Source organism: Haliotis rubra, unplaced genomic scaffold (genome assembly GCF_003918875.1).
Source record: "Haliotis rubra isolate DU_JTF1 unplaced genomic scaffold, ASM391887v1 Scf212, whole genome shotgun sequence".
Lineage (NCBI taxonomy): Eukaryota > Metazoa > Mollusca > Gastropoda > Lepetellida > Haliotidae > Haliotis > Haliotis rubra.
Window position 1 is genome coordinate 1,344,047 of NW_025766137.1, and position 26,588 is coordinate 1,370,634.

General features: G+C 43.5%; 2 protein-coding genes across 7 annotated transcripts in view; both read right to left on the reverse strand.

The window, feature by feature from the left end:
- Positions 1 to 2,762: 2,762 nt before the first annotated feature.
- Positions 2,763 to 12,194, reverse strand: LOC124276742 (L-threonine 3-dehydrogenase-like). Its single transcript, XM_046712391.1, has 5 exons — positions 11,575 to 12,194; positions 9,474 to 9,624; positions 5,035 to 5,131; positions 4,693 to 4,861; positions 2,763 to 3,095 (listed from the first exon to the last, which is right to left on the reverse strand). Exons 1-5 carry the CDS (start codon positions 12,020 to 12,022, stop codon positions 2,893 to 2,895), a joined length of 1,068 nt encoding a protein of 355 aa, XP_046568347.1. The 5' UTR covers positions 12,023 to 12,194; the 3' UTR covers positions 2,763 to 2,892.
- Positions 12,195 to 19,523: 7,329 nt separating this feature from the next.
- LOC124276743 (FMRFamide receptor-like) overlaps positions 19,524 to 26,588 on the reverse strand; it is an 87,106-nt gene continuing 80,041 nt past the window's right edge. For 5 of the 6 annotated variants that reach the window (XM_046712395.1, XM_046712392.1, XM_046712394.1 and 2 more), the window contains 2 exons: positions 20,512 to 21,705; positions 19,524 to 20,024 (listed from right to left, as the gene is read on the reverse strand). In XM_046712395.1, the coding sequence (XP_046568351.1) occupies positions 19,993 to 20,024; positions 20,512 to 21,631 (1,152 nt within the window). In that variant the 5' untranslated portion in view covers positions 21,632 to 21,705 and the 3' untranslated portion in view covers positions 19,524 to 19,992. Of the gene's footprint in view, positions 21,706 to 26,588 lie in introns of all 6 variants that reach the window. The other variant, XM_046712397.1, reaches the window with a different exon arrangement.

Below are 26,588 nucleotides of genomic sequence, written 5' to 3' on the forward strand. Positions count from 1 at the left end.
CACATGGGTGTCCCAGTGTATCATCGTACACCTACCTTCACATGGTTGTTGTCCCAGTGTATCATCGTGTATCATCGTACACATACCTTCACATGATTGTCCCAGTGTATCACCGTACACCTACCTTCACATGGGTGTCCCAGTGTATCATCGTACACGTACCTTCACATGATTGGTTGTCCCAGTGTATCATCGTACACGTACCTTCACATGGTTGTCCCAGTGTATCATCGTACACCTACCTTCACATGGTGTCCCAGTGTATCATCGTACACCTACCTTCACATGGTTGTCCCAGTTTATCATCGTCCCACCTTCACATCATTGTCCCAGTGTATCATCGTACACCTACCTTCACATGGTTGTCCCAGTGTATCATCGTACACCTACCTTCACATGGGTGTCCCAGTGTATCATCGTACACCTACCTTCACATGGTTGTCCCAGTGTATCATCGTACACCTACCTTCACATGGTTGTCCCAGTGTATCATCGTACACCTACCTTCACATGGTTGTCCCAGTGTATCATCGTACACATACCTTCACATGGGTGTCCCAGTGTATCATCGTACACCTACCTTCACATGGTTGTCCCAGTGTATCATCGTACACGTACCTTCACATGGGTTGTCCCAGTGTATCATCGTACACGTACCTTCACATGGGTGTCCCAGTGTATCATCGTACACCGTACCTTCACATGGGTGTCCCAGTGTATCATCGTACACCTACCTTCACATGACCTTGTCCCACCTTCACATGGTTGTCCCAGTGTATCATCGTACACGTACCTTCACATGGGTGTCCCAGTGTATCATCGTACACGTACCTTCACATGGGTGTCCCAGTGTATCATCGTACACGTACCTTCACATGATTGTCCCATCGTGTATCACCTTCACCTTCACATGGGTTGTCCCAGTGTATCATCGTACCCACGTACCATCGTACACATTCACATGGGGTGTCCCTTCACATGTGTCCCAGTGTATCATACGTACAGTGTATCATCATACCTTCACATGATTGTCCCAGTGTATCATCGTACACGTACCTTCACATGATTCACAGGTCCCAGTGTATCATCGTACATACCTTCATACCTTCATCATGGTACACGTACCTGTCCCAGTGTATCATCGTACACGTACCTTCACATGGTTGTCCCAGTGTATCATCGTACACGTACCTTCACATGGGTGTCCCAGTGTATCATCGTACACCTACCTTCACATGGTTGTCCAAGTGTATCATCGTACACGTACCTTCACATGATTGTCCCAGTGTATCACCGTACACATACCTTCACATGGGTGTCCCAGTGTATCATCGTACACATACCTTAACATGGCTAGGCTGCTCCATGTCCTAGGCTGCGAAGCGGGCAAGGATCTAGCCGGGTCATCCTGCCCCGGGAGGGAATATTTTTTAAATTAGACGCTCTGAGATGGAATTTCCCGCTATCTGAAGGCAAAACGACTCCATTTATGCAATCTCCAAATTTGTATAACATGTATTCTTTTCCTGCTACGTCTGACAAATGTTTTCCACGTTTTTAAAAAGGTTTTTTTTGTTCTTAATTGTAGCATCAGTACATACTGTGCTGAACTAAACTAATGTAAAACAAATGTTTCGTTCAGTTTAAGTATTGATATACAATACTTGTATTATTAAATTCAGTTGACAGTCCAGAAATCTTACGTGAAATTTACATCACATACATGATATCTTCAGGTTTGTTCAATATCGTGGATTGAATGCAATCTTTTTCTAATTAAGTCTTTTGTTCGTTAATTATCATTAGGCATTGTCAGGTGGGCTGCCCGCAATCTTTGCGTCATAACTTGGAGGTGTGGATTTCAGGGCTGCGGTGAGGGTATACAATGTATGACACTCAAAAGAGTTTTTATGCCAATACTTTGATGTACATAAAATGATCTGTAAAAAACTTCTACGGTAGCAGCTGCCCCCTGCCTCCCTGGGCTACCTACGGCCCTGATTATTCTGAATCGCCCTCGCAGAGGTACAAATAGTCAAAGGAACAGAACATGTAAAAAACATCAAACATGACCTGTATAAATAACCGTTATTTAGCACAAGTTCATTCCAACAGGAAATGATAAATTAATATGTTAAAAAGTGCCCTTCCGGCTGTATTGGGCTCCAACACGCTACATGGTTCAATTTGTCGGGCACTTTTAGAATTTGACCATGCATCTGTTTAAAAGCATTTTCTGAAAGAATTTGAAGTATTGTTGATAGGTTGCATTTGTATTTTAGTTGTATTTTCTGCTTATATTTATTCATTTGTCATCAATGGAGTGTTTGATTGTTCAGTTGGTAAATCTGTCCTGTGTCATCGCACAATGGTTGTTGTGTACCGATATTTTGGTTATGATTTACATAGCGAAACATTGTTTCATGCTTTGGACACAAGTATGCCTTCTTTGTGGCAGACTTACAGCTGGGCCACCACCTTCAGGTGACCAGGTAGCGTGTCAGAGTTGGGTCACGCACATCTGGATGATGTATGGACATGTATTGCCAGTTTACTTTCTTTTGGAATCAGATCTGCAATAAATGTTTATCACAATGTTTGTTTGCAATCGCACAGGTACAACCTCTCGCCTTCTTCTCATCATTTTGTACTCATCTTATTTCTGGAAACGTGTTTTACAACTATAAAATGATGTTCCTCACTGGATTTGGACCAAGTGTTCTGCCATGTATCTAAAGATTATACAAATTACTCAACACATCTTTAGAAAATATTGTATTTATTTACATCGACAATACTTGACTGTTTGTCGTTATCTTGAATATATTTTAATATGAAATCTGTATGGGTATTATTTCGTGCTCTTGTGAGGTCACAGAGTGGGGCTTAGAATCAGTTGCTCGGGTCAATGACAATTTTGCACGCTTTGCCACTGAACAGAGCCGTGAAAGCCTCCTCAAACTTGGACATTGGAAATTTATGAGAAATAATCTTGTTGACATCGATCTTGCCGTCTGCGACTAAGTTCTCTATCTCGCCCCAGGTATGGTAGATGAGCCGCCCGTGCACAGTCTTCAGAGTCAGCGACTTGAACACTGCAACCAAACGTCACCTTCACAATGTCACAGAAAGGGCAGAACAGCTGTTTCAGTGAAACACTAAGCATTATTATCTACATATATTCTAGAGTACATTCTGTACATAAAGCTGTAGACCGAGTTATGTATAGTGACGTAACCTACTTATATCCAGCAGAACATTATCTACCTGGAGTTATGTATAGTGACGTAACCTACTTATATCCAGCAGAACATTATCTACCTGGAGTTATGTATAGTGACGTAACCTACTTATATCCAGCAGAACATTATCAACCTCGAGTAATATATAGTGACGTTACCTACCTCTATCCAGCAGAACATTATCTACCTCGAGTAATATATAGTGACGTAACCTACCTATATCCTGCAGAACATTATCTACCTGGAGTTATATATAGTGACGTTACCTACTTATATCCAGCAGAACATTATCTACCTGGAGTTATGTATAGTGACGTAACCTACTTATATCCTGCAGAACATTATCTACCTGGAGTTATATATAGTGACCTAACCTACCTATATGCAGCAGAACATTATCTACCTCGAGTAACATATAGTGACGTAACCTACTTATATCCTGCAGAACATTATCTTCCTCGAGTTATATATGGTAGCCTAACCTAGCTATATCCTGCAGAACATTGTCTACCTGGAGTTATATATAGTGACGTTACCTCCCTATATCCTGCAGAACATTATCTACCTGGAGTTATATATAGTGACGTTACCTACCTATACCCTGCAGAACATTATCTACCTGGAGTTATATATAGTGACGTTACCTACTTACATCCAGCAGAACATTATCTACCTGGAGTTATATATAGTGACGTTACCTACCTATACCCTGCAGAACATTATCTACCTGGAGTTATATATAGTGACGTAACCTACCTATACCCTGCAGAACATTATCTACCTGGAGTTATATATAGTGACGTTACCTACCTATACCCTGCAGAACATTATCTACCTGGAGTTATATATAGTGACGTTACCTACCTATATACTGCAGAACATTATCTACCTGGAGTTATCTACCTGGATATATAGTGACGTTACCTACTTACATCCAGCAGAACATTATCTACCTGGAGTTATATATAGTGACGTTACCTACCTATACCCTGCAGAACATTATCTACCTGGAGTTATATATAGTGACGTTACCTACCTATACCCTGCAGAACATTATCTACCTGGAGTTATATATAGTGACGTTACCTACTTACATCCAGCAGAACATTATCTACCTGGAGTTATATATAGTGACGTTACCTACCTTTATCCTGCAGAACATTATCTACCTCGAGTAATATATAGTGACGTTACCTACTTATATCCAGCAGAACATTGTCAACCTCGAGTTATATATAGTGACGTTACCTACCTATATCCAGCAGATCGTCACGCCGAGGAACCGGGTTCGAATCCCCACATGGGTACAATGTGTGAAGCCCATTTCTGGTGTCCCCCGCCGTGATGTTGCTGGAATATTGCTAAAAGCGGCGTAAAACCAAAACTCAGTCAGTCAGTATATCCTGCAGAACATTATCTACCTTGAGTTATATATAGTGACGTTACCTACCTATATCCTGCAGAACATTCTCGACGTGGAGGGGCTGTTTGGGCAGACCAACCATCACAATACGACCGCCCTTCCTGAGCAGGGAGAAGCTAATGTTGACCATAGGTGGCGCTCCACTGCACTCACACACCCGCCCCATACCCAGGCCGTCAGTGGAGCTCTCTACAAACTGATGAAAGGTTTACGTTAGTCTATACAGTTATATGTTGTGCTCATTTGTTATATCTGCAAACTAACTACACAGGGGTTTTAGGCTGACTAAACTGAGCCAATGTCTGTAGGCGGCACATAAGTGTCCTTGGCATTAAGGCGTTCCAGCCATTCCTGCTGTGACGAACTCACCTGTTTGAGAGACGTGTTGAGAGTGTTGACAGTGACCTCGGCGCCCATGCTTTTAGCCAGTTCTAGTCTGGAGTCGTCAATATCAGCCCCGGTTATCCTAAGAATATAACGATACACGGCATAACAAACTGTGACTTTTAAATATGACACATTACATGAGGTACAGAGGTCAATCGCCACCACAAATTGTGGCGCATCAGTTACGAATCTGAGGCATTAGTACATGCCCTACATATCTGGTCTTGATGAGGTATCTAATTTAATGGAGGCATAGGCTAATTATGGGAATTTCAAAGAGTTAATTCCGAATAGTATTTACAACCTGTGCCTTAAACTAAGGGACCGTTCATAATTTATGGCTAGGGGGTGTGGGGTGGGGGTGTGTGATGATGACTTTAGGGGGTCGGGGGGTTTCACCCATTTTGTTCTGGGGAGGTAGGGGGCATCAATTTTTGTACACATGTTTCCTGGGGGTGGGGTGGGGTGGTCAGCAATTTTGTACATGAAAATATTTTAAAATTATGCTTAAAATTTTGGAAGGGGAGTCATTCATTTTGTACATGACATGCAGGGGGGTGGTGGGGTTTACTTTGTACATAAATTTTAGGGGGTCATTCACATTGTACATGCTTCTCCATAAAAATTATCATCACAAGACGCCATCACTAGATATAGGGAGGACCACAGCAACACAGGACAATGGGCGGTACAAGATGAGGTGGGCGCTAGCGCCATCACTAGATATAGGGAGGACCACAGCAACACAGGATACAATCACTGGAATGAGGTGGGCGGTAGCAACACAGGACGCCATCACTAGATATAGGAGGACCACAGCAACACAGGATACAATCACTGGAATGAGGTGGGCGGTAGCAACACAGGACGCCATCACTAGATATAGGGAGGACCACAGCAACACAGGATACAATCACTGGAATGAGGTGGGCGGTAGCAACACAGGACGCCATCACTAGATATAGGGAGGACCACAGCAACACAGGATACAATCACTGGAATGAGGTGGGCGGTAGCAACACAGGACGCCATCACTAGATATAGGAGGACCACAGCAACACAGGACACAATCACTGGAATGAGGTGGGCGGTAGCAACACAGACGCCATCACTAGATATAGGGAGGACCACAGCAACACAGGATACAATCACTGGAATGAGGTGGGCGGTAGCAACACAGGACGCCATCACTAGATATAGGGAGGACCACAGCAACACAGGATACAATCACTGGAATGAGGTGGGCGGTAGCAACACAGGACGCCATCACTAGATATAGCAAGGAGGACCACAGCAACACAGGACGCCATCACTGGAATAAGGTGGGCGGTAGCAACACAGGACGCCATCACTAGATATAGGGAGGACCACAGCAACACAGGATACAATCACTGGAATGAGGTGGGCGGTAGCAACACAGGACGCCATCACTAGATATAGGGAGGACCACAGCAACACAGGATACAATCACTGGAATGAGGTGGGCGGTAGCAACACAGGACGCCATCACTAGATATAGGGAGGACCACAGCAACACAGGATACAATCACTGGAATGAGGTGGGCGGTAGCAACACAGGACGCCATCACTAGATATAGGGAGGACCACAGCAACACAGGATACAATCACTGGAATGAGGTGGGCGGTAGCAACACACAGGACGCCATCACTAGATATAGGGAGGACCACAGCAACACAGGATACAATCACTGGAATGAGGTGGGCGGTAGCAACACAGGACGCCATCACTAGATATAGGGAGGACCACAGCAACACAGGATACAATCACTGGAATGAGGTGGGCGGTAGCAACACAGGACGCCATCACTAGATATAGGGAGGACCATAGCAACACAGGACGCCATCACTGGAATGAGGTGGGCGATAGCAACGCAGGACGCCATCACTAGATATAGGGAGGACCACAGCAACACAGGATACAATCACTGGAATGAGGTGGGCGGTAGCAACGCAGGACGCCATCACTAGATATAGGGAGGACCACAGCAACACAGGATACATCACTGGAGAGGTATAGGCCATCACTAGATATAGGGAGGACCCACAGCAACACAGGATACAATCACTGGAATGCAGATATAGGAGGACCACAGCAACACAGGATACAATCACTGGAATGAGGTGGGCGGTAGCAACACAAGACGCCATCACTAGATATACAATCACTGGAATGAGGTGGGCGAACACAACACAGCATCACTAGATATAGGGAGGACCACAGCAACACAGGATACAATCACTGGAATGAGGTGGGCGGTAGCAACACAAAGACACCATCACTAGATATAGGGAGGTGGGATACAATCACTGGGTACCACAGCACGCACATTAGATATAGGGAGGACCACTGCAACACAGGATACAATCACTGGAATGAGGTGGGCGATAGCAACACAGGACGCCATCACTAGATATAGGAATGAGGAATGAGGTGGGCGGTAGCAACACAGGACGCCATCACTAGATATAGGGAGGACCACAGCAACACAGGATACAATCACTGGAATGAGGTGGGCGGTAGCAACACAGGACGCCATCACTAGATATAGGGAGGACCACAGCAACACAGGATACAATCACTGGAATGAGGTGGGCGGTAGCAACACAAGACGCCATCACTAGATATAGGGAGGACCACAGCAACATAGGACGCCATCACTAGATATAGGGAGGACCACAGCAACACATGACGCCATCACTGGAATAAAGTGGGCTATAGCAACACAGCACGCCATCACTAGATATAGGTAGGGCCATAGCAACACATGACGCCATCACTAGATAACGTGGGCGATAGAGGAACGCAGGACGCCATCACTAGATATAAAGGGGCCACAGCAACACAGGATACAATCACTGGAATGGCGGGTGGCGAAGTAGCACACAGGGACATCACTGGAATACCGGATATTGGGAGGGACGATAGTAACAGGGAGGGCCATAGCACAATACTACCGGATACTTGGAGGGCGATAGTAACACCGGACAATACTACCGGATATTGGGAGGGCGATAGTAACACCGGACAATACTACCGGATATTGGGAGGGCGATAGTAACACCGGACAATACTACCGGATATTGGGAGGGCAATAGTAACACCGGACAATACTACCGGATACTGAGAGGGCGATAGTAACACCAGACAATACTACCGGATATTGGGAGGGCGATATAGCAACAGAAGACAATACTACCGGATATTGGGAGGGCAATAGTAACACCGGACAATACTACCGGATATTGGGAGGGCAATAGTAACACCGGACAATACTACCGGATATTGGGAGGGCGATAGTAACACCGGACAATACTACCGGATATTGGGTGGGCGATAGTAACAGCGGACAATACTACCGGATATTGGGAGGGTGACAGTAACACCGGACAATACTACCGGATATTGGGAGGGCAATAGTAACACCGGACAATACTACCGGATATTGGGAGGGTTATAGCAACAGAAGAGAATACTACCGGATATTGGGAGGGTGACAGTAACACCGGACAATACTACCGGATATTGGGAGGGCAATAGTAACACCGGACAATACTACTGGATATTGGGAGGGTGACAGTAACACCGGACAATACTACCGGATATTGGGAGGGCAATAGTAACACCGGACAATACTACCGGATATTGGGAGGGCAATAGTAACACAGGACAATACTACCGGATATTGGGAGGGCAATAGTAACACCGGACAATACTACCGGATATTGGGAGGGTGACAGTAACACCGGACAATACTACCGGATATTGGGAGGGCGATAGTAACACCAGACAATACTACCGGATATTGGGAGGGCTATAGCAACAGAGGACAATACTACCGGATATTGGGAGGGCAATAGTAACACCGGACACTACTACCGGATACTGGGATGGCAATAGTAACACCGGACAATACTACCGGATATTGGGAGGCTGACATTAACACCGGACAATACTACCGGATATTGGGAGGGCGATAGTAACACCGGACAATACTACCGGATATTGGGAGGGCGATAGTAACACCGGGCAATACTACCAGATATTGGGAGGCTGACAGTAACGCCGGACAATACTACCGGATATTGGGAGGGCTATAGCAACAGAGGACAATACTACTGGATATTGGGAGGGCTATAGGAACAGAGGACAATACTACCGGGTATTTGGAGGGCGATAGTAACACTGGACAATACTACCGATAGTACCAGCGGACAATACTACCGGATACTGGGAGGGCTATAGCAACAGAGGACAATACTACCGGATACTGGGAGGACTATAGCAACAGAGGACGCCATCATTAGATGTGGTAAAGGCAATAGCAACACAAGATATCAGCGGGTTCGAGGAGGGTGATAATAACACTGAGCACCATTGTGTGAGGACGTGGTTACGTCACCTTTTAGCACCAAGAGCCTTGGCTGAAGCTATAGCAAGGAGTCCCACAGGACCACAGCCAATGACAAGTACATCTTCCCCTTTCACATCCAGCTTCTCTACTGCATTATGGGATACCCCTAGGGGTTCCAGCAGGGCGATCTCATCTGCAGCTGGGTCAAAGGAACAAAAGATACACCAGGTCGCTAAAATGATTTGAATATAGTGGCATGTCAATCCAACGTTTCCATAAAGCTAGAACTATTTGCTCGTCGTCATTACACTTGTGAATTGTAATTATACAAGTTACTCATTACTTACTGCTTTAAATGATATTAACCACAGCAGCAATTCATCCCGAAAACAGTACTAGGATAATGTGTGTATACTGACCAGATAATAATATCCTGAACAGCAAAAGAAGTTTTCAAATAAATGAAAACATAAGGCATAAAATATACACACCTTTTAATTCATTTTTCTGACATGTCAAACAAGTGTTCACAACCATCAACCCGTTTGCTTGATTTCCATATGAATGCAATCTCGAAATTGTCATCAAGGTACCCCTGGAGTGACAAAATGAGCGGGAGTATAATCCTACACGAATTACGTATTTGGGCTCCCAAAGCAGCTAATCAAGCGGTGCTGCTTAACCTCCTCATTGAGTTGATACGAATGAAGAACAAAGCTCTCTAATGCAGCACTGCAGCTTCCGGTTTCCGAAGTAAGTTGGATGACCTTTCGTTGCCAGTCGACGTCCAATATCATAGAAACTCATGGAAACCCAACATGTGTCGGGACAAGCGTTCTCATGCTGGAAGACTTTGAGTTGAGGGTGAACCATGAATAGAGGTAGAACAAAACATCAAATAACGAGTTTTACTGTTTGAAAGGTTGAATCTTGAAGACGACGTGCATGACGTCACTGTCTGTGTCTCGGGCCATTGGGCGTTGTGTATGTGTATGTATTAGGCAATCACAAAAGCGGCGACACTTGATCTCTGGTGACGGGTTGTGTCGGCCAAGAGTCTTGTGACAGTGGTCACGTGACATGCAAGGTGTTCAGTTGCAACAACAGCGTTGTGGCGTTGTATCTGCGGCTTGCACGTGCCCCTGACGATCCATCACTCGACTAGATTCAGTCGGGGTATGCTTCTTAGATCGATTAGTCGCACAGTCAACTGATGGTGTTTTGTCATTTCTGTGGTTAATGAAGGACAGAGGTTACAAACATTGTACGTGACTTTTCATATGTGTAACACTACAACATGTCAAAAAGGAGATGACACTGCTCCGTTTCGAGGATGTGTTCAAACTGTATGTTGGAAATCGTCCATAGGGTTGCTTGAACGTTGTTCATCTGGTTCATTGTGTTTCGAAAGTATGACATTTGCATGCATTTCTGTTGCTAGATTGCTATCTCCAGAGATGTCAACCATGTTCGGGGCATTCTTGCATTTTTAATGACTGCTAATCTCGATCCAAGACTGGTTTGGCTGCCCGAGATGTTTTGACGTGCACAATTTTCTGCTTTAACTGTTATTTATACATGCCTTTTCAAAAAGACTTAGTACTAGTAATTGTTTCTTTACATTTCATATCAGTTTTTATTCATATATTGTTAATTTGTTAGTAGCCTTAACAGTATTCATACCTGCCAGCTGTCACGCCTTAAATTGATCAGTTTTGTCGTAAGAGCGTGACATGAGTAATTCATGTCACGCTCTCACGACAAAACTGATCAATCGCAGGCCACACTGGGTTCACATGAAGAAAGAGAACATTTTGACGACTTAAAATTAAAAAAAATATTTCTGAATACATCGTTTTCAGTGACTTTTCAGAGAATGAAATTTGTAATTATGCGTTCAACGCTGGACCTGGCCGGGGCTGAGGACCTCGGCACCTCAAGCTTTATTCTCTCTTGGGTTGGAAACTCTGCTGTATTAAGGATTCACTTCACGTCTATTTGAATATAATTTGACATTTCGATAAATGTTTTCTCTGTATGCTAAAATAAATCTACATATAAAATGAATTTTAATCAAAACATAAATCATTTTCTGACCACCACAGGCTTTAGAACAGACGGAGTTACCTCCCTTGGGCAGACTACTCACACAGATTCCTCTTCAAGACGTACAGATAGCGAGCGGGGACGATCGTGTATTCAGAGCACCCCCCATGCTGGGTCTGTTTGCCATGGCCGAACTGCCCCATATTCCTGCAGATGGCCCTGTTGTCGTATTTGCACTGGTGACATGACCCACAGAAGTAGTGATTCTCCACCCCGACTTTTGCCCCGACTGGAAGCTTGGCATCAGGGCCACACTTTACAACGGTCCCAGCACACTCGTGTCCTGGGACGAAAGGGATTGTCGCAATCACACGTGCCACGTCGTTCCATTTGTACAAGTTGATGTCGGACCCACAAATTGCCACAGAATCCACTTTGATGAGCACCTCATCGCCTGTTGGTTCGGGCACCGGAATGCTTTCATAGGCATACGACTCTTCTTCGTTCTTCTTTACCAGTGCCTTCATAGTTTTAGGAATGTTGGAAGCCATGTTTCCGATGTTGCAACAAGCAGTGTGACTGGGCTGAAGTGAAGGGCATGTGCTGCCTTCGTGACTGAAGGGTGGACGATGGAAGATAAGTGTGGAAATCCCACCTGCTCAATGCCAAGCGAAGTGGGATAAGGTCGCGTCCTATGGTACACTGTAAGGGACAAAATCGGGATGGCTGAAAACTCGGGCCGGGCCGGGCCATGGCGGGCCTCTCATTATCGGAAACCACACCTACAATTAATTAATGCAACACACACTCATGATACTATGGATCAACCAGAAGCCACAATAACCATAATAACTTTATTACCAGTAAATTGATTAAAACTCAGGAAGACTAGCAGCCAGTGAACGTGGCTGACCAAGGTTACGTCTAAAAGAGGGATCGTTAAACGAAACAGGATTTAAAACGTATACATACTTCAGTCAATCACGATACACATTTCTGTCGGCCGGAAAAAATAATCAACATAATCAACATAATTTCCACCACAAGCGTTTGGTCCGGCTTGGCTCGGGCCGTTAAAAGCACCTTCCCAGATAGCATTCGGACGTTGGCCCAACGTTGGCAATGGTTTTGCCAACATTGCCAACGTTAGATAACGTCCGAATGCTATCTGGGTTAAACCTCACATATCTTGAATATCCTTAGATTAGTATTGTATCTACGTAAATATCACTTTGTAGTGTTACAAAATGCCACATTTAAACATTACTGGTCCGATAAAGTGAGGCCGTTGTCTCTATTCTCAACAAAGACACTGTATCACAAGCGTTTGGTCCGACTTCCCCCGGGTTCTCAAAAGCAATTTAAACGTCGCAGATGTATCCTGGTTTGTGTTTATATCCATAGGCTAGTATTTTATCTAACTAAATATTACTTTGGAATGTTACAAAATGCCACATGTAAAGATCACTGGTCCGTTAAAGTGAAGCCCTTGTTTTTCTCTATTCACAAAACAGCCTCAATCAACGGTGTTAAGTCTCTGTTCGGCCCGACTTTGCCCGTGCAGTCAAAGACAACTTAAACCTCACACATGTATCTTGAAATATGTCTAATTCCATAGACTAGTATCCCATATCTATCTAAATACCTCTTTATAGAGTCTCAAAGCGTACAGTCCGTTTGAGTCCAATTTTATCATTGTACAATTTTGACACAGTTCATTATTTGTTACGAGGGAGGAGTGCAGAGAAAGGGACAGCCAGGTGTTAGAGAAGCACGTGCACAAGTGCCCACCAAGTTATTGATTCATTAGTCTGTGCTGTGCCGTCTCAATCCTTTCTCGCACACCTGGCTGTCCCTTTCCCTGCACTCCTCCCTCGTAACAAATAGTGGACTGTGTCAAAATTTTAATGATAGTTTCTTAAAGAACCATTTTGGTGGAGTCCGGAAAAGTTTCAAATATAAGAAAGCTGTTGGGTATTAGTAAATGATAAACATGTGTACTATTTATATTTATGTGGCAATTTTGTACAATGATAAAATTTGCAATTCATTGGTCCGTTTCTGACTCAAACGCACTGTAGTATTTGAAGCAAACACGTTGCTCAAAGTGAAGCACCTTTTCCTATATATTCTCAACAAAGACACTGTATCACAAGCGTTCGGTCCGGCTTGACCCAGGCGTCGTAAGAGGCGTCGTACGTCTATTCGGGCTTTTACAAAATCAATGAAACATTTGGACTGGGTTGTGACAACTTCGTCTGTTCTATTTGATTATCAATAGAAATTTTGTAATTTTAAATGAATGAATTAATCGATTGATTTACATGAATTTTATTTATCGATATGGATTATTAGACATCGTTAAAGAATATACAAAGAAATTCAAAACGTAGCCATTGCTATCTAAACCTTTTGGCAAAAATATTTCAGTTTTTGGTTCATGAAAGCCCATATGATAAATGTATGATCTGTGATGAAAGTAATGGAGGTTCCTTTACAGTAGCAGTAAATAGGCTACAACTTGATATTATCTGTCGTGTCGGTCACTCATTTCGCTCGTGTCATTATTAACTGCTTGCCTTTTAAAAGATGAACTGACAAACACAAATAAGCTGAGCTCCCCTAACCCCTGATCCACACAGGCAAGCTAGCAGTCAAATATGGAATATTCACGAGAGACTTACAAGCAATATATTAAGTAACAGGATATTACATATACTGTACGATGCATAATCGCTTTAGCTGGAGTATATTATGTTACAGGTTATTTATTGAAAAGTGGTACATGGAGGTGTTTCATAACCTACAGGCTTTGTGTTTGTGAAGAAAGCGAAGCGTCCCTTCACACTTGCTGTGTTCACTACTTGCAGTAACCCATGCTTGTCGGAGGAGGCGACTAACGGGATCGGGTGGTCAGGCGCGCTGACTTGGTTGACACATGTCATCATATCCCAATTGCGTAGATCGATGCTAATGATGTTGGTCACTGGAGTGTCTGGCCCAGACTCTATTATTTACCGACCGCCGCCATATAGCTGGAATATTGCTGAGTGCGGCGTTAAACAACAGACCAAACCAAAATTTGCTGCTTAATAGTAGATGACCTGAAGGGAGATGCCAATGCTTATATTTGACGTGTTATGGACTTGAAGCGTGTTATGTTTCGATCAGAAAGGTGTCCGTACCGACTAGTGGTTGTAAAAGACAGGGAACGTATTATAAAGGCTTTATGAGCAATGGACATGATGGAAGAGCCATTAAAAAAGGCAGAAACGACGTAGAAAATACAACCCAAGAATACATTTCATTTTAGTTTTTAATCACGATGGTGCCCAGATAGTTGCACTTGTCGTCTGCTACATCCTTATCAGTATCAGAAACTACATGATTCATCCTCCCAACGCTGGACGATGCTTCCTTGTGTTCCTGTCGTCCTCCTCGCTCCAAGGCTGTAGCGTAGAGAAAGAGGATGGAAACGTGACGGACAATATTCCTACACACGATTTAAAGTTATCCTGATGGCTATGAACATTACGCTATCAATATAATGTATTGTTGATGTAGACAATAATATTACTCTGTTCAAGAAGGCTTGACGAGGTAATCTCTGCGATTCATTATGAAGAACAGTTTACCAATACGATTCCATTATGAAGAAGTGTTCACCAATATCTGACCGTTGTGCCTTGTACACTATATCGGGGTGCATTGTCGGAGAGACGAAGTACAAAACGATATTTGGACATTTTCAATTAATTGGTTGTACGATGTTCTCCAAATTTCAGCTCCGTCAAATATTTAGAAGACGCTTACTGATAGACATGAGTAGTGTGTTGTTTCCTTGAGGTGGAACGCCATTGCGGAATGGTTTATTCCACAACTTGAGAGTGAAAACTGTTACTGGAAAAATCTCCATTTGCTCCCACTCGAATTAAGCTGTTTCAGACATTTCGTGGTTTACTCTGGCGAGTATTATGAAAAGTCAATAAAGCTGCAGTAAAATCTGCTCTTCGTCTTTGCGATGTATGTATATGTGTGTTGAGTAGCTTGAAGTGTAACACCAATACCATTATCTTTGACTTAAATCAAGTCCGAACGGAACTTACTTCTATACCATCACTAGAAATAAAGGTTTCTGGTATAGGTACAGACATCGTGAGAATTTGCCAGGGACAATAGACGATATAATACATGTTCAGTTGAACCAATGCACTCGGCCAGAAAGTTGAAGCTGTGGAAAGGCAGGTAGCAAAAACTGTGATATCGGTGGATTCGAAGCGTTCAGTAGATCACCATAACGATGGATTGCATGGAGTGCATGAACAATCCGACACAACGTTTGATGCATGAAACTATAACGTAATCAACATTCTCAAGGAACAGTTGAAAACGAAACTTGACAAAAATATCATTTTACGTGGGCATCGGATCGACGGCAAGAAGGTGACGTGTACAGTAAACTATCAACATGGGTTCATTCTAATGCATATTATGAAAGGATCCTGAAGAATAATTCTAACGGAAATATATACTAGCAGCTGGGATCGATCAGGCATTTCGCAGAGTATGGGCCCAAGTGCCTATATGGCCTTCATTAACCGTCTAACTCATTCCATGTACAGACGATGCAACGCCGTCATCGATGCCCATGGAGGCCACACACAATACTGACTTTGAGGTATCATAATAGTACCATTTCTGGTGATTTTGTTTGTGTGAACTCTAAATGTGATTCCCGAAATTGTGTTAACCATAATTGTCAAGTTTGAACTCAACCCCCCATTTTGACAGTTAATTAGAGCCAATTAAAGTGTGTGCTTTAAGAAACCTCTATCGGTGTGGCGTTTCTTTTGCGGTTCAGTATATATTGAGTATTTAATAATTGGTTAACATCTGTATGGTCTGTGTAAAGACATGCCCTGTCAGGCAACAACTGTAGCATGTTGTTATGATCCATAGGCTTCGTTCACACAATAAAATGCATCAGCGAGAATGGACGTTGTAGTTCCTGCAACTTTAGGGATTGGCGAACTCCCCATTTATACGAATACTGGAAGAGGTGACGGTCTTTTTGTATCATATGTAAGTCAAATTATGAAGACGAATTTCACTTTCTCTACATATGTCCCGTGCACTTTGATATTGGTCACAAGTATTTTTCAAATATTCGTTTGTAAATCAATGCTAACTGCCAAAAACGTTCTGTTCAAAATAGTAATATGTCCGTTCTAAAACTTCACTGTTCATTTTGAATACTTTACCTTTTGCATCTAAATATATACCACGTGCATATTTCGCAATCAAGAGGATCTTTCAGGCAGGCGAAATTGCTTTCACTTTTTCTGGTGATTCTAACAAGGAAATTGTTTATTATGGCCGTGGTCTCCAGCAAGCTGACCTTTCTAGGTTGCCTAGCCTACCCAGCAGGTCATCCGAAGGTAAGCAGCGGCATGTATATATGGGTAGAAGGTCGGCGGAAACACAGGATAGATAAGGATCGATGTTGCCGTTAGGAGAAAAGTTGGATTTGACCAAACAATTAACGGTAGCAAAACGTAAATATATACTATATTTATCCCATAGTATATATACGCATCTCTCTCTCAATACAACTTAATGTGTGTCAGCCTGACATGAGCCATGACTCTCTCAGTACAACGTTGTCTCTCCCTTACATGGGCCATGACTCTCTCAGTACAACGTTGTCTCTCCCTGACATGGGCCATGACTCTCTCAGTACAACGTTGTCTCTCCCTTACATGAGCCATGACTCTCTCAGTACAACGTTGTCTCTCCCTGACATGGGCCATGACTCTCTCAGTACAACGTTGTCTCTCCCTGACATGGGCCATGACTCTCTCAGTACAACGTTGTCTCTCCCTGACATGGGCCATTATTCTCTAGTGGGTAGTCTCTCCCCGACATGGGCCATTATTCTCTAGTGGGTAGTCTCTCCCTGACATGGGCCATTATTCTCTAGTGGGTAGTCTCTCCCCACATGGGCCATTATTCTCTAGTGGGTAGTCTCTCCCTGACATGGGCCATTATTCTCTAGTGGGTAGTCTCTCCCGACATGGGCCATTATTCTCTAGTGGGTAGTCTCTCCCCGACATGGACCAGTATTCTCTAGTGGGTAGTCTCTCCCCGACATGGGCCATTATTCTCTAGTGGGTAGTCTCTCCCCAACATGGGCCATTATTCTCTAGTGGGTAGTCTCTCCCCGACATGGGCCATTATTCTCTAGTGGGTAGTCTCTCCCTGACATGGGCCATTATTCTCTAGTGGGTAGTCTCTCCCCGACATGGGCCATTATTCTCTAGTGGGTAGTCTCTCCCTGACATGGGCCATTATTCTCTAGTGGGTAGTCTCTCCCCAGACATGGGCCATTATTCTCTAGTGGGTAGTCTCCCCGACATGGGCCATTATTCTCTAGTGGGTAGTCTCTCCCTGACATGGGCCATTATTCTCTAGTGGGTAGTCTCTCCCTGACATGGGCCATTATTCTCTAGTGGGTAGTCTCTCCCTGACATGGGCCATTATTCTCTAGTGGGTAGTCTCTCCCTGACATGGGCCATTATTCTCTAGTGGGTAGTCTCTCCCTGACATGGGCCATTATTCTCTAGTGTGTAGTCTCTCCCCGACATGGGCCATTATTCTCTAGTGGGTAGTCTCTCCCTGACATGAGCCATTATTCTCTAGTGGGTAGTCTCTCCCTGACATGGGCCATTATTCTCTAGTGGGTAGTCTCTCCCCGACATGGGCCATTATTCTCTATTCCGATCATGTCATAAGTATGTGCTCATGAGTCGCCATGAAAATATGCTGATACCACGTGGGCGTATCCTGCCCCAGCCGTCATAAACACACACAAAGGCTGGTCAATTGTTCACCTAAAAAGATCATGATGATGTTGGTCCCCTGATTAAAATATGGTGAGGTCATGCTCTTCGTGTCAAACGTCCTTGGGATAACTACTGCCATACAATATTCACAGAGTATAAGCCACACTTATGCATTTTCAAGTCTTGAAAGCACAAGATAATAAACATGAAAGCTGGATATTGGTGCGAGTACCACTAGTGCTTGTGATGTGCTTCAGAGGAATATTCAGCTGACACATAACAGCTTCCTTTCAAAGACAGTTGACTGGCGCCCGATACATAAATCTGCAACTGAGAAACAGAGGTTCACACTATTTATTTCCTGCAACAGTTTGAGATGTATTTTAGAACTACAGTGTATCCCATTTTCGTGCCATTGATCAGCATTCGCTCGAAGATTGATGAGGTGGAGTTTTACAAGAGTTTAATCTTGAGATAAAACCTTTCAGGGTTCAAGGCGACATGACTGCGGCTGCTCTCTATAACGTCCTTCATTTACAGGTGCTTGTCATCCAGGCAGCATGTAATGTGTGTTCCTTCAATAGAGTGTGTAGTGTATACTGGAAGATACCTACTGTACATTAACTCTCCACTGCGATCTGCCCTGAAATGGGTGAAATATCACTGGTAGCAGTTGTCAGCAAATGGATGACGTGCAAGCGAAAGGTCGAGCTATGGTGATTAGTGAGTGGAGTTGAGAGTTATCTGTCCATGGATTTTGTTTATGAACATATGAATGTTCGTGAAGTTTTGCGAAGGTACAACAATCTGACCCATACACATACGCACATAATTACCCGAAACTGCGTTGAATAATATGTATTGTCTGAAGTGATTTTTTAGTGATATATGAGTGGCGGTATGATCTAGTAGTGCTGTCGTCAGAGTTCTGACGTAACGTTACGTCGCCGTTTGGGCATTTCCCAACAATGCATAAACAACAGCACGCCCAGTTTCTGGAACACAATCACCAATTGGAAAACACTCATATCTGTGCGACTTATATTGTTTGAGGATCCATGGTACAAGAATCCGAGATCCAATTAAAACAATGAAATCCTCCATTTTCTTTCGAACACCCCTCTCATAAATAAAAATAGTTCATAAAAAGATAAGTGTTTTCGGTAGAAATATAAGGTTTCAATATTGATGAGAGAAAAAACACTTTGTCTGCAATTGCGAAAATACTAATATTTATTGTTTCCGAACTGATGGACAGGATATATATATCTATCAACAAAAGACAGTTTGCTTCACAAGAACACCAGCGAATGTGAACAAAACATTCAGATGGTCAAATGAGCGATTTACATCAGTCGTGACAACTACCAACATCGCACAGTACACCCTCGCCTCTCCTATAGATGACAATTTCATTACCGACATCACACCAAGACTGGAATGTCGAATTTGAGTATGTCCACTCTCTCATGTAATGAAAATATGCCCAAAAACCCTAAAACATATTGCAAAGTGTACCTGTCGACCCACTCCGTTGACCACGGAGTGTCGTTTTCCCTGGACCATCAATACCGCCACTTTAACTACAGGTACAGCTGCAAGGCATCACGTGTGACCCTGTAGGTTGTATCAACGGGGACAACACCCTTGTTCCTGTTTCCGCTAGTGATGTACTGTGATCATGGGGCACATCGAATGCAGCCTCGCAGGCCTGTAAGTTAAACCAACTAGATATATGTGACCAAGATGAGGGAAACAACACAGTGAACATATGGCACTATTTACTTCGTGTTGGAACACTATCAAACAATATTCATTTCATAAACGGCGTGAGAGAAATCACAAGAAATTGTCTGAGACAGATGCAATACCGGCATATATACCGAAGTGATCACAAAAGCAACAGACTGGTGATGTAATAATTCTATGAGATAATGTGGTCACATTGACGTTATACATATTGCTTGACGGACGCTGCAGGAGTCACTACCAACACACAAGTGTCCCGCCACAGCTGTGTATGCTTGCATCTGTTTTGCCCTGTACATAGTACACTGCACACTGTACACTGTGCTGTCGTCTCGGGCGCTGGACGAAGACGGTCCTCCACCAGATACTGTTCACTGAATCACGACGGTCTGGCGGTCCTCAAATTCACAGACAAACTCACAAAGATACCCATGTCCCAAATTATTTACCGTAATATGTCTCCAAGGTTGTTTGGTCGTGGTTCAGATCGTTGACGTTGGTCAGCTCGTAGCCGTTGCTTGTGACTGCAGTCCTGCTGATGCTCATGGAACGTGAGTGTTTGTAAAGCTTGTGGAATATGCGCAGCAGTACCTTGCGGAACTTCCGGCCGAACGCAGTGTAGATAAGGAAGTTTACAGCAGAGTTAAGGACAAACAGAAAATTGCTCACAGCCAGCCATTTGTGAAACAGATGAACTTCAAAGATATCGAATTGCGCTAGTAGGCCGGGTGTCTGACAGAAAATAAACACCACAACAATCAGTACCAGCACCAGACTAAGATTAGCTTCGTTATCATCCTGGTTATGTAGGCCTGAGCGCCTTTGCTGCATCCTCATAAGTTCCTGTATGATGAATACATTGAGGATGAACAGCACCCCCAGCGGCACCACGTAGATGATGATGCAAAACATGATGTAGCCGTACACGGTCTTGTAGGACCACGTGTTCCCCAGTTCCGTGTCCGCCAGGTAGAAGCAGGCTTGACCATGACTTTTCTCAGCCTCAGAACACTCCCGAGCGTGAGTAGCAAACATACGGGGGATGTTATAGCCGATGGAGACGATGACAATGACGATTATGACAACGAGCGCCTTTTTCTTGGTGCAGATCCGTGCGGCTCTGAATGGATGGCAGATGGCAATGTATCTCTCCACCGACACCGATACAGTGACCCACACGTTGACCGCCTGCAGTGACATCATGATGAAGTTGAGGGGAGTATGGATGGGTGGGTAGATCACCTCCCGGTAATACACAAGAGACTCCGACTCCAGATAGTTGGAGCAGGCGAAGGGCGTCAGAGCGATGACAGACATGAGCAGGATGCCAGTATCGGATACTACAAGGGCTCGCAGATAGAAGATTGTAGGCGACTGCATTTCCCGTCTCCATAGCACAACCATGGTCAGAATGTTCCCGACGATACCCGATAAGGCAACGAGGGGCAGCAGGATGCCCCAGAATATAAACTGCCACAGAAACGGTTCCTGTGACCCTCCCTCGTCCTGGATGTACGAACCCCCGCCATAGGACAGGTTGATCCTCAGGTTGATTTCACCCAGCGACATCGTGGTGGACAGGCTCAGGTGGAAACAATGGAGAGCATCTCCGTAGACAGCAGGGCAGCGCCTTGTGGGATCACCTGAATAACACACAACATGACACTGGTGAGGTAGGAACATAACTCATTTACAAAGTATTGTCAAGATATGCAAAGTTCTAAGACATTACTGTGGAGATATGTGTGGAGCAGTCGGAGGTTCGCCCGTGATACTTCCATTGGACCGGGGCAGGCTTGAAGTAACGCATCGTTTGTAACTATAACCAGTGCTTGACAATATTGATCCTTGAATCAGACAATTAACCAATATATGATCTGTCATCTACATTCCTGCAGACTAAGATAGCGTGGCCTGCACCACACGGTCAGGTTGCTAAGGCCCGTGTCAAGCTGCTGAAAGAGTTGGTACATTAGTGTCATTCATAACCAAATGAGGAAATCTGTTCATTTATGAAGACCCGTTTAATAAAAGAATAATACTTATTAACACAAAGCTCATGCCCCATAAAACACAGGCCATGGGGACAGACTAGATATGTTGAATATCATATTACGCTCAGTGGGTACACTCATATCAAAGGGTCAGGCATATAGAGCGCAAACATATCAGCGATAATTTGTAATTCAGAAATTATACTAACGGACATTCTACAATGATGAAATGTGTGATGATGTTAAGGGAGACGGACACCCTACAATGATGAGATGTGAGATGATGTTAAGGGAGACGGACACCCTACAATGATGAGATGTGAGATGATGTTAAGGGAGACGGACACTCTACAATGATGAGATGTGAGATGATGTTAAGGGAGACGGACACTCTACAATGATGAGATGTGAGATGATGTTAAGGGAGACGGACTCTCTACAATGATGAGATGTGAGATGATGTTAAGGGAGACGGACGCTCTACAATGATGAGATGTGAGATGATGTTAAGGGAGACGGACGCTCTACAATGATGAGATGTGAGATGATGTTAAGGGAGACGGACGCTCTACAATGATGAGATGTGAGATGATGTTAAGGGAGACGGACGCTCTACAATGATGAGATGTGAGATGATGTTAAGGGAGACGGACTCTCTACAATGATGAGATGTGAGATGATGTTAAAGGGAGACGGACACTCTACAATGATGAGATGTGAGATGATGTTAAGGGAGACGGACGCTCTACAATGATGAGATGTGATGATGATGTTAAGGGAGAGGGACACTCTACAATGATGAGATGTGAGATGATGTTAAGGGGAGACGGACGCTCTACAATGATGAGATGTGAGATGATGTTAAGGAGACGGACGCTCTACAATGATGAGATGTGATGATGATGTTAGAGGACTGAGACGGACTCTACAATGATGAGATGATGAGACATCATGATGTTAAGACCAGAAACGGACTCTACAATGATGATGTGATGAGATGATGTTTCTACAATGGGAGACGGACCTTAACAAAATGATGAGATGTGAGATGATGTTAAGGGAGACGGACTCTCTACAATGATGAGATGTGATATGATGTTATGTTAGAGATGGGAGACTCTCTACAATGATGAGATGTGATGATGATGTTAAGGGAGACGGACGCTCTACAATGATGAGATGTGAGATGATGTTAAGGGAGACGGACGCTCTACAATGATGAGATGTGAGATGATGTTAAGGGAGACGGACGCTCTCTACAATGATGAGATGTGAGATGATGTTAAGGGGAGACGGACACTCTACAATGATGAGATGTGAGATGATGTTAAGGGAGACGGACTCTACAATGATGAGATGTGAGATGATGTTAAGGAGACGGACACTCTACAATGATGAGATGTGAGATGATGTTAAGGGAGACGGACACTCTACAATGATGAGATGATGTTAAGGGAGACGGACTCTCTACAATGATGAGATGTGAGATGATGTTAAGGGAGACGGACTCTCTACAATGATGAGATGTGAGATGATGTTAAGGGAGGGAGACGGACTCTACAATGATGAGATGTGAGAGATGATGTTAAGGAGACGGACTCTCTACAATGATGAGATGTGAGATGATGTTAAGGGAGACGGACTCTACAATGATGAGATGTGACAATGATGAGATGTGAGATGGAGACGGACTCTCTACAATGATGAGATGTGAGATGATGTTAAGGGAGAGACGGACTACAATGATGAGATGTGAGATGATGTTAAGGGAGACGGACGGACTCTACAATGATGAGATGTGAGATGATGTTAAGGGGACGACGGACTCTACAATGATGAGATGTGAGATGATGTTAAGGAGATGTGAGAGACGGACACTTTACAATGGTGAGATGTGAGATGATGTTAAGGGAGAGGACTCTCTACAATGATGAGATGTGAGATGATGTTAAGGGAGACGGACTCTCTACAATGATGAGATGTGAGATGATGTTAAGGGAGGCGGACTCTCTACAATGATGAGATGTGAGATGATGTTAAGGGAGAGGGACCCTCAGCAGTGACCAATGCCAATATTGGGCCTCGGTGTGCTGGTATTTGAAGAGTCTGGACTATGACAAGCAGTCACATACAGACACGAACTTTAAACCGATTCTGCTGTCCGTACACGGCGATCAAACTAAGATTTTTTCGATGATGGTTGTCCACCATTTACATACCAGTTCTACACTATTGTTTCCAGTAAAAATATGTGATATATAATACAAACACATTCAATCTTTCCTGTGTAAAATTAAATATCGTTTTCGAAATTGTTCCTTGGAGCTTGGGTCTTAATACATTTCAAAACGCTGTGAACTACAGTATGCCCGGGGTCCCTTCCCATGCACCATGTTTTAACCAGTAAGCTTGCAGCACCGACTACAGTTTGTTCTAGACGTAATTATTGATACTCAGTGTTCACACGCTACTTCAACGGAATGAACTTGCTGTGCTACATGAAGGCAAGTGAGGTGGATAATCTGGGAAGACCAGAGTAAATTTATCTACTTATGAAATTCAATACCACACAGTCTAGTATTAATCTGCATGATATCCCCCTGTAGTTCACTTCTTCGTTACTACATTCCGGGAACACTTTAATTAATCCACGCCATTCCTCTGTAACAGAAACATGTAACACGGGAACTTCTGATTTCCTGACAGAGACAATTCCTTGTTGGTGTGTGGGTTCTTCAATTACATGAACACGTTGATTACGCGGACGCATGTAGTAATAGTCCACTCGGAGAAGGCATTGATTTGAGAGCAGTGAGCTTCAAGAAAAGCCCCAGCGGACGTGCTATCTCCACACAGTGACTAGTGGCTATCTACCGGCCGGAGCGTGCTCCATACTTTCTAGTAACTGTACAATTAAACATTTAAAGCGGGAACTGATGTGAAGTCAGTCAGTGTTGTATAAGATGATAAACGTACGATAGAAAAATCAAGCATCGACCCCTTACTCCAAGCCTAACATCGGTAACGTCATTATTGGAAGTAAATTGTACACACACTCATGTAATAGCTCATTCCTCAAATCATAATTGAAACAGTGCCTTATTACAGTCAGACCATTATTGACAAGCAATCCCCTAAAGGCCCTTGTAATCATGTCCAGACGGGGCTGAAACATTAGTAATCCAATCAGAAAAACCAAGAGAGGTGAAGTAACCCGTTTAGCTATGCATAAATATTTACATTAACCCTAGCTCGAGGCTTCAGTTCACAGTTGTCGCCTCATTCGTGCCTCAGACCACAAATATTGTAACATGGCTGACAGCAGACATACGTCATCGTAAAAACAATTTATAGAAAATACAGAGAAAATCACGCCTGGCTTAAAGGTACCTAGACGGTTGAGTATTTAGTAAACAGTAAATTGGCATATCAAGGAATGTTTCATGAGATCATGGATGTTCCTGTAAGGTTGTCTAATTCATTAAAGTATTATGACAAGGCGAGCCGGCTGTGTAGCGCACACACGGATCGATTGGCGAACTGAATGTAAAATGTTGTAATTAATCATTAATTATTAATACAAAGGTTGCACAAAATGTCACTTGAAGGTAGGGACATGTTGATGGCTTGTTAAAAGGTAGGGACATGTTGATGGCTTATCCTGACCTGTAACATATGTTATATTTGGGATTACACTTTCTTAGTAAAGAACAGATTCTTGTACTTTTGTTGGGTTGAGTCCCAAGTGTAATGCAATCCCAAATATAACATATGTTACATTTGACCACTCTCTGAATGGCATTGTGATAATCTTAGCCTGACCTGTTGCAAACATGATAAATTATTCTAATGATTCCAACATGATACATTATTCCTAAGCTCGTCCGTCATACGTCATGCCATGTTTTGGTGAGTCCTACACAGTCATCAGGTTATGGTGACAATGTAAAGCTCCATCCACCATCCAGCTGTGTGGCCAGGTGACATCGACTGCTGGCGCACTGAAACTTTACCTCGAAATAGGACACTTTTACGTATCGATCTTCGATTTGTTATCTGTACATGGCTCACATTTTTATTTAACGGATAGGATAATAACATGTGTAACATAATATGTACACAGTGTAAATCCATTTATCATTTGGAACTATACGAATGTGTAAGATCAGTTTGTCTTAAGTTAGTCGATTTGTTTAGAAGAGATAGCACGAGTAAAGCACCAACATAGTCATCTGATAGAAGCTCCAGGAAATGTAGTCTGTGTTCTTATCAAGTGCCTGTCTCAGAGTCAGTCAGCCTCGTGCAACGGATGGAATGTCGAGTCAAATGCTTCCATAAATTTATTAGTTATCAGATTTCTTTATCTTAATGGACATTACAGACAGCGATAGATCTATGAAAGGCGTTAATTGTACAGGTAATAAAGTTTCAACTACCCAGTCGCACAGGTCCGTTAGGTTGCCTCCATCAATGCGCACTACTCAGTTGTGTCTTCATTCGGTTGCAGACTTCAACTTATAACAGGGAGTACA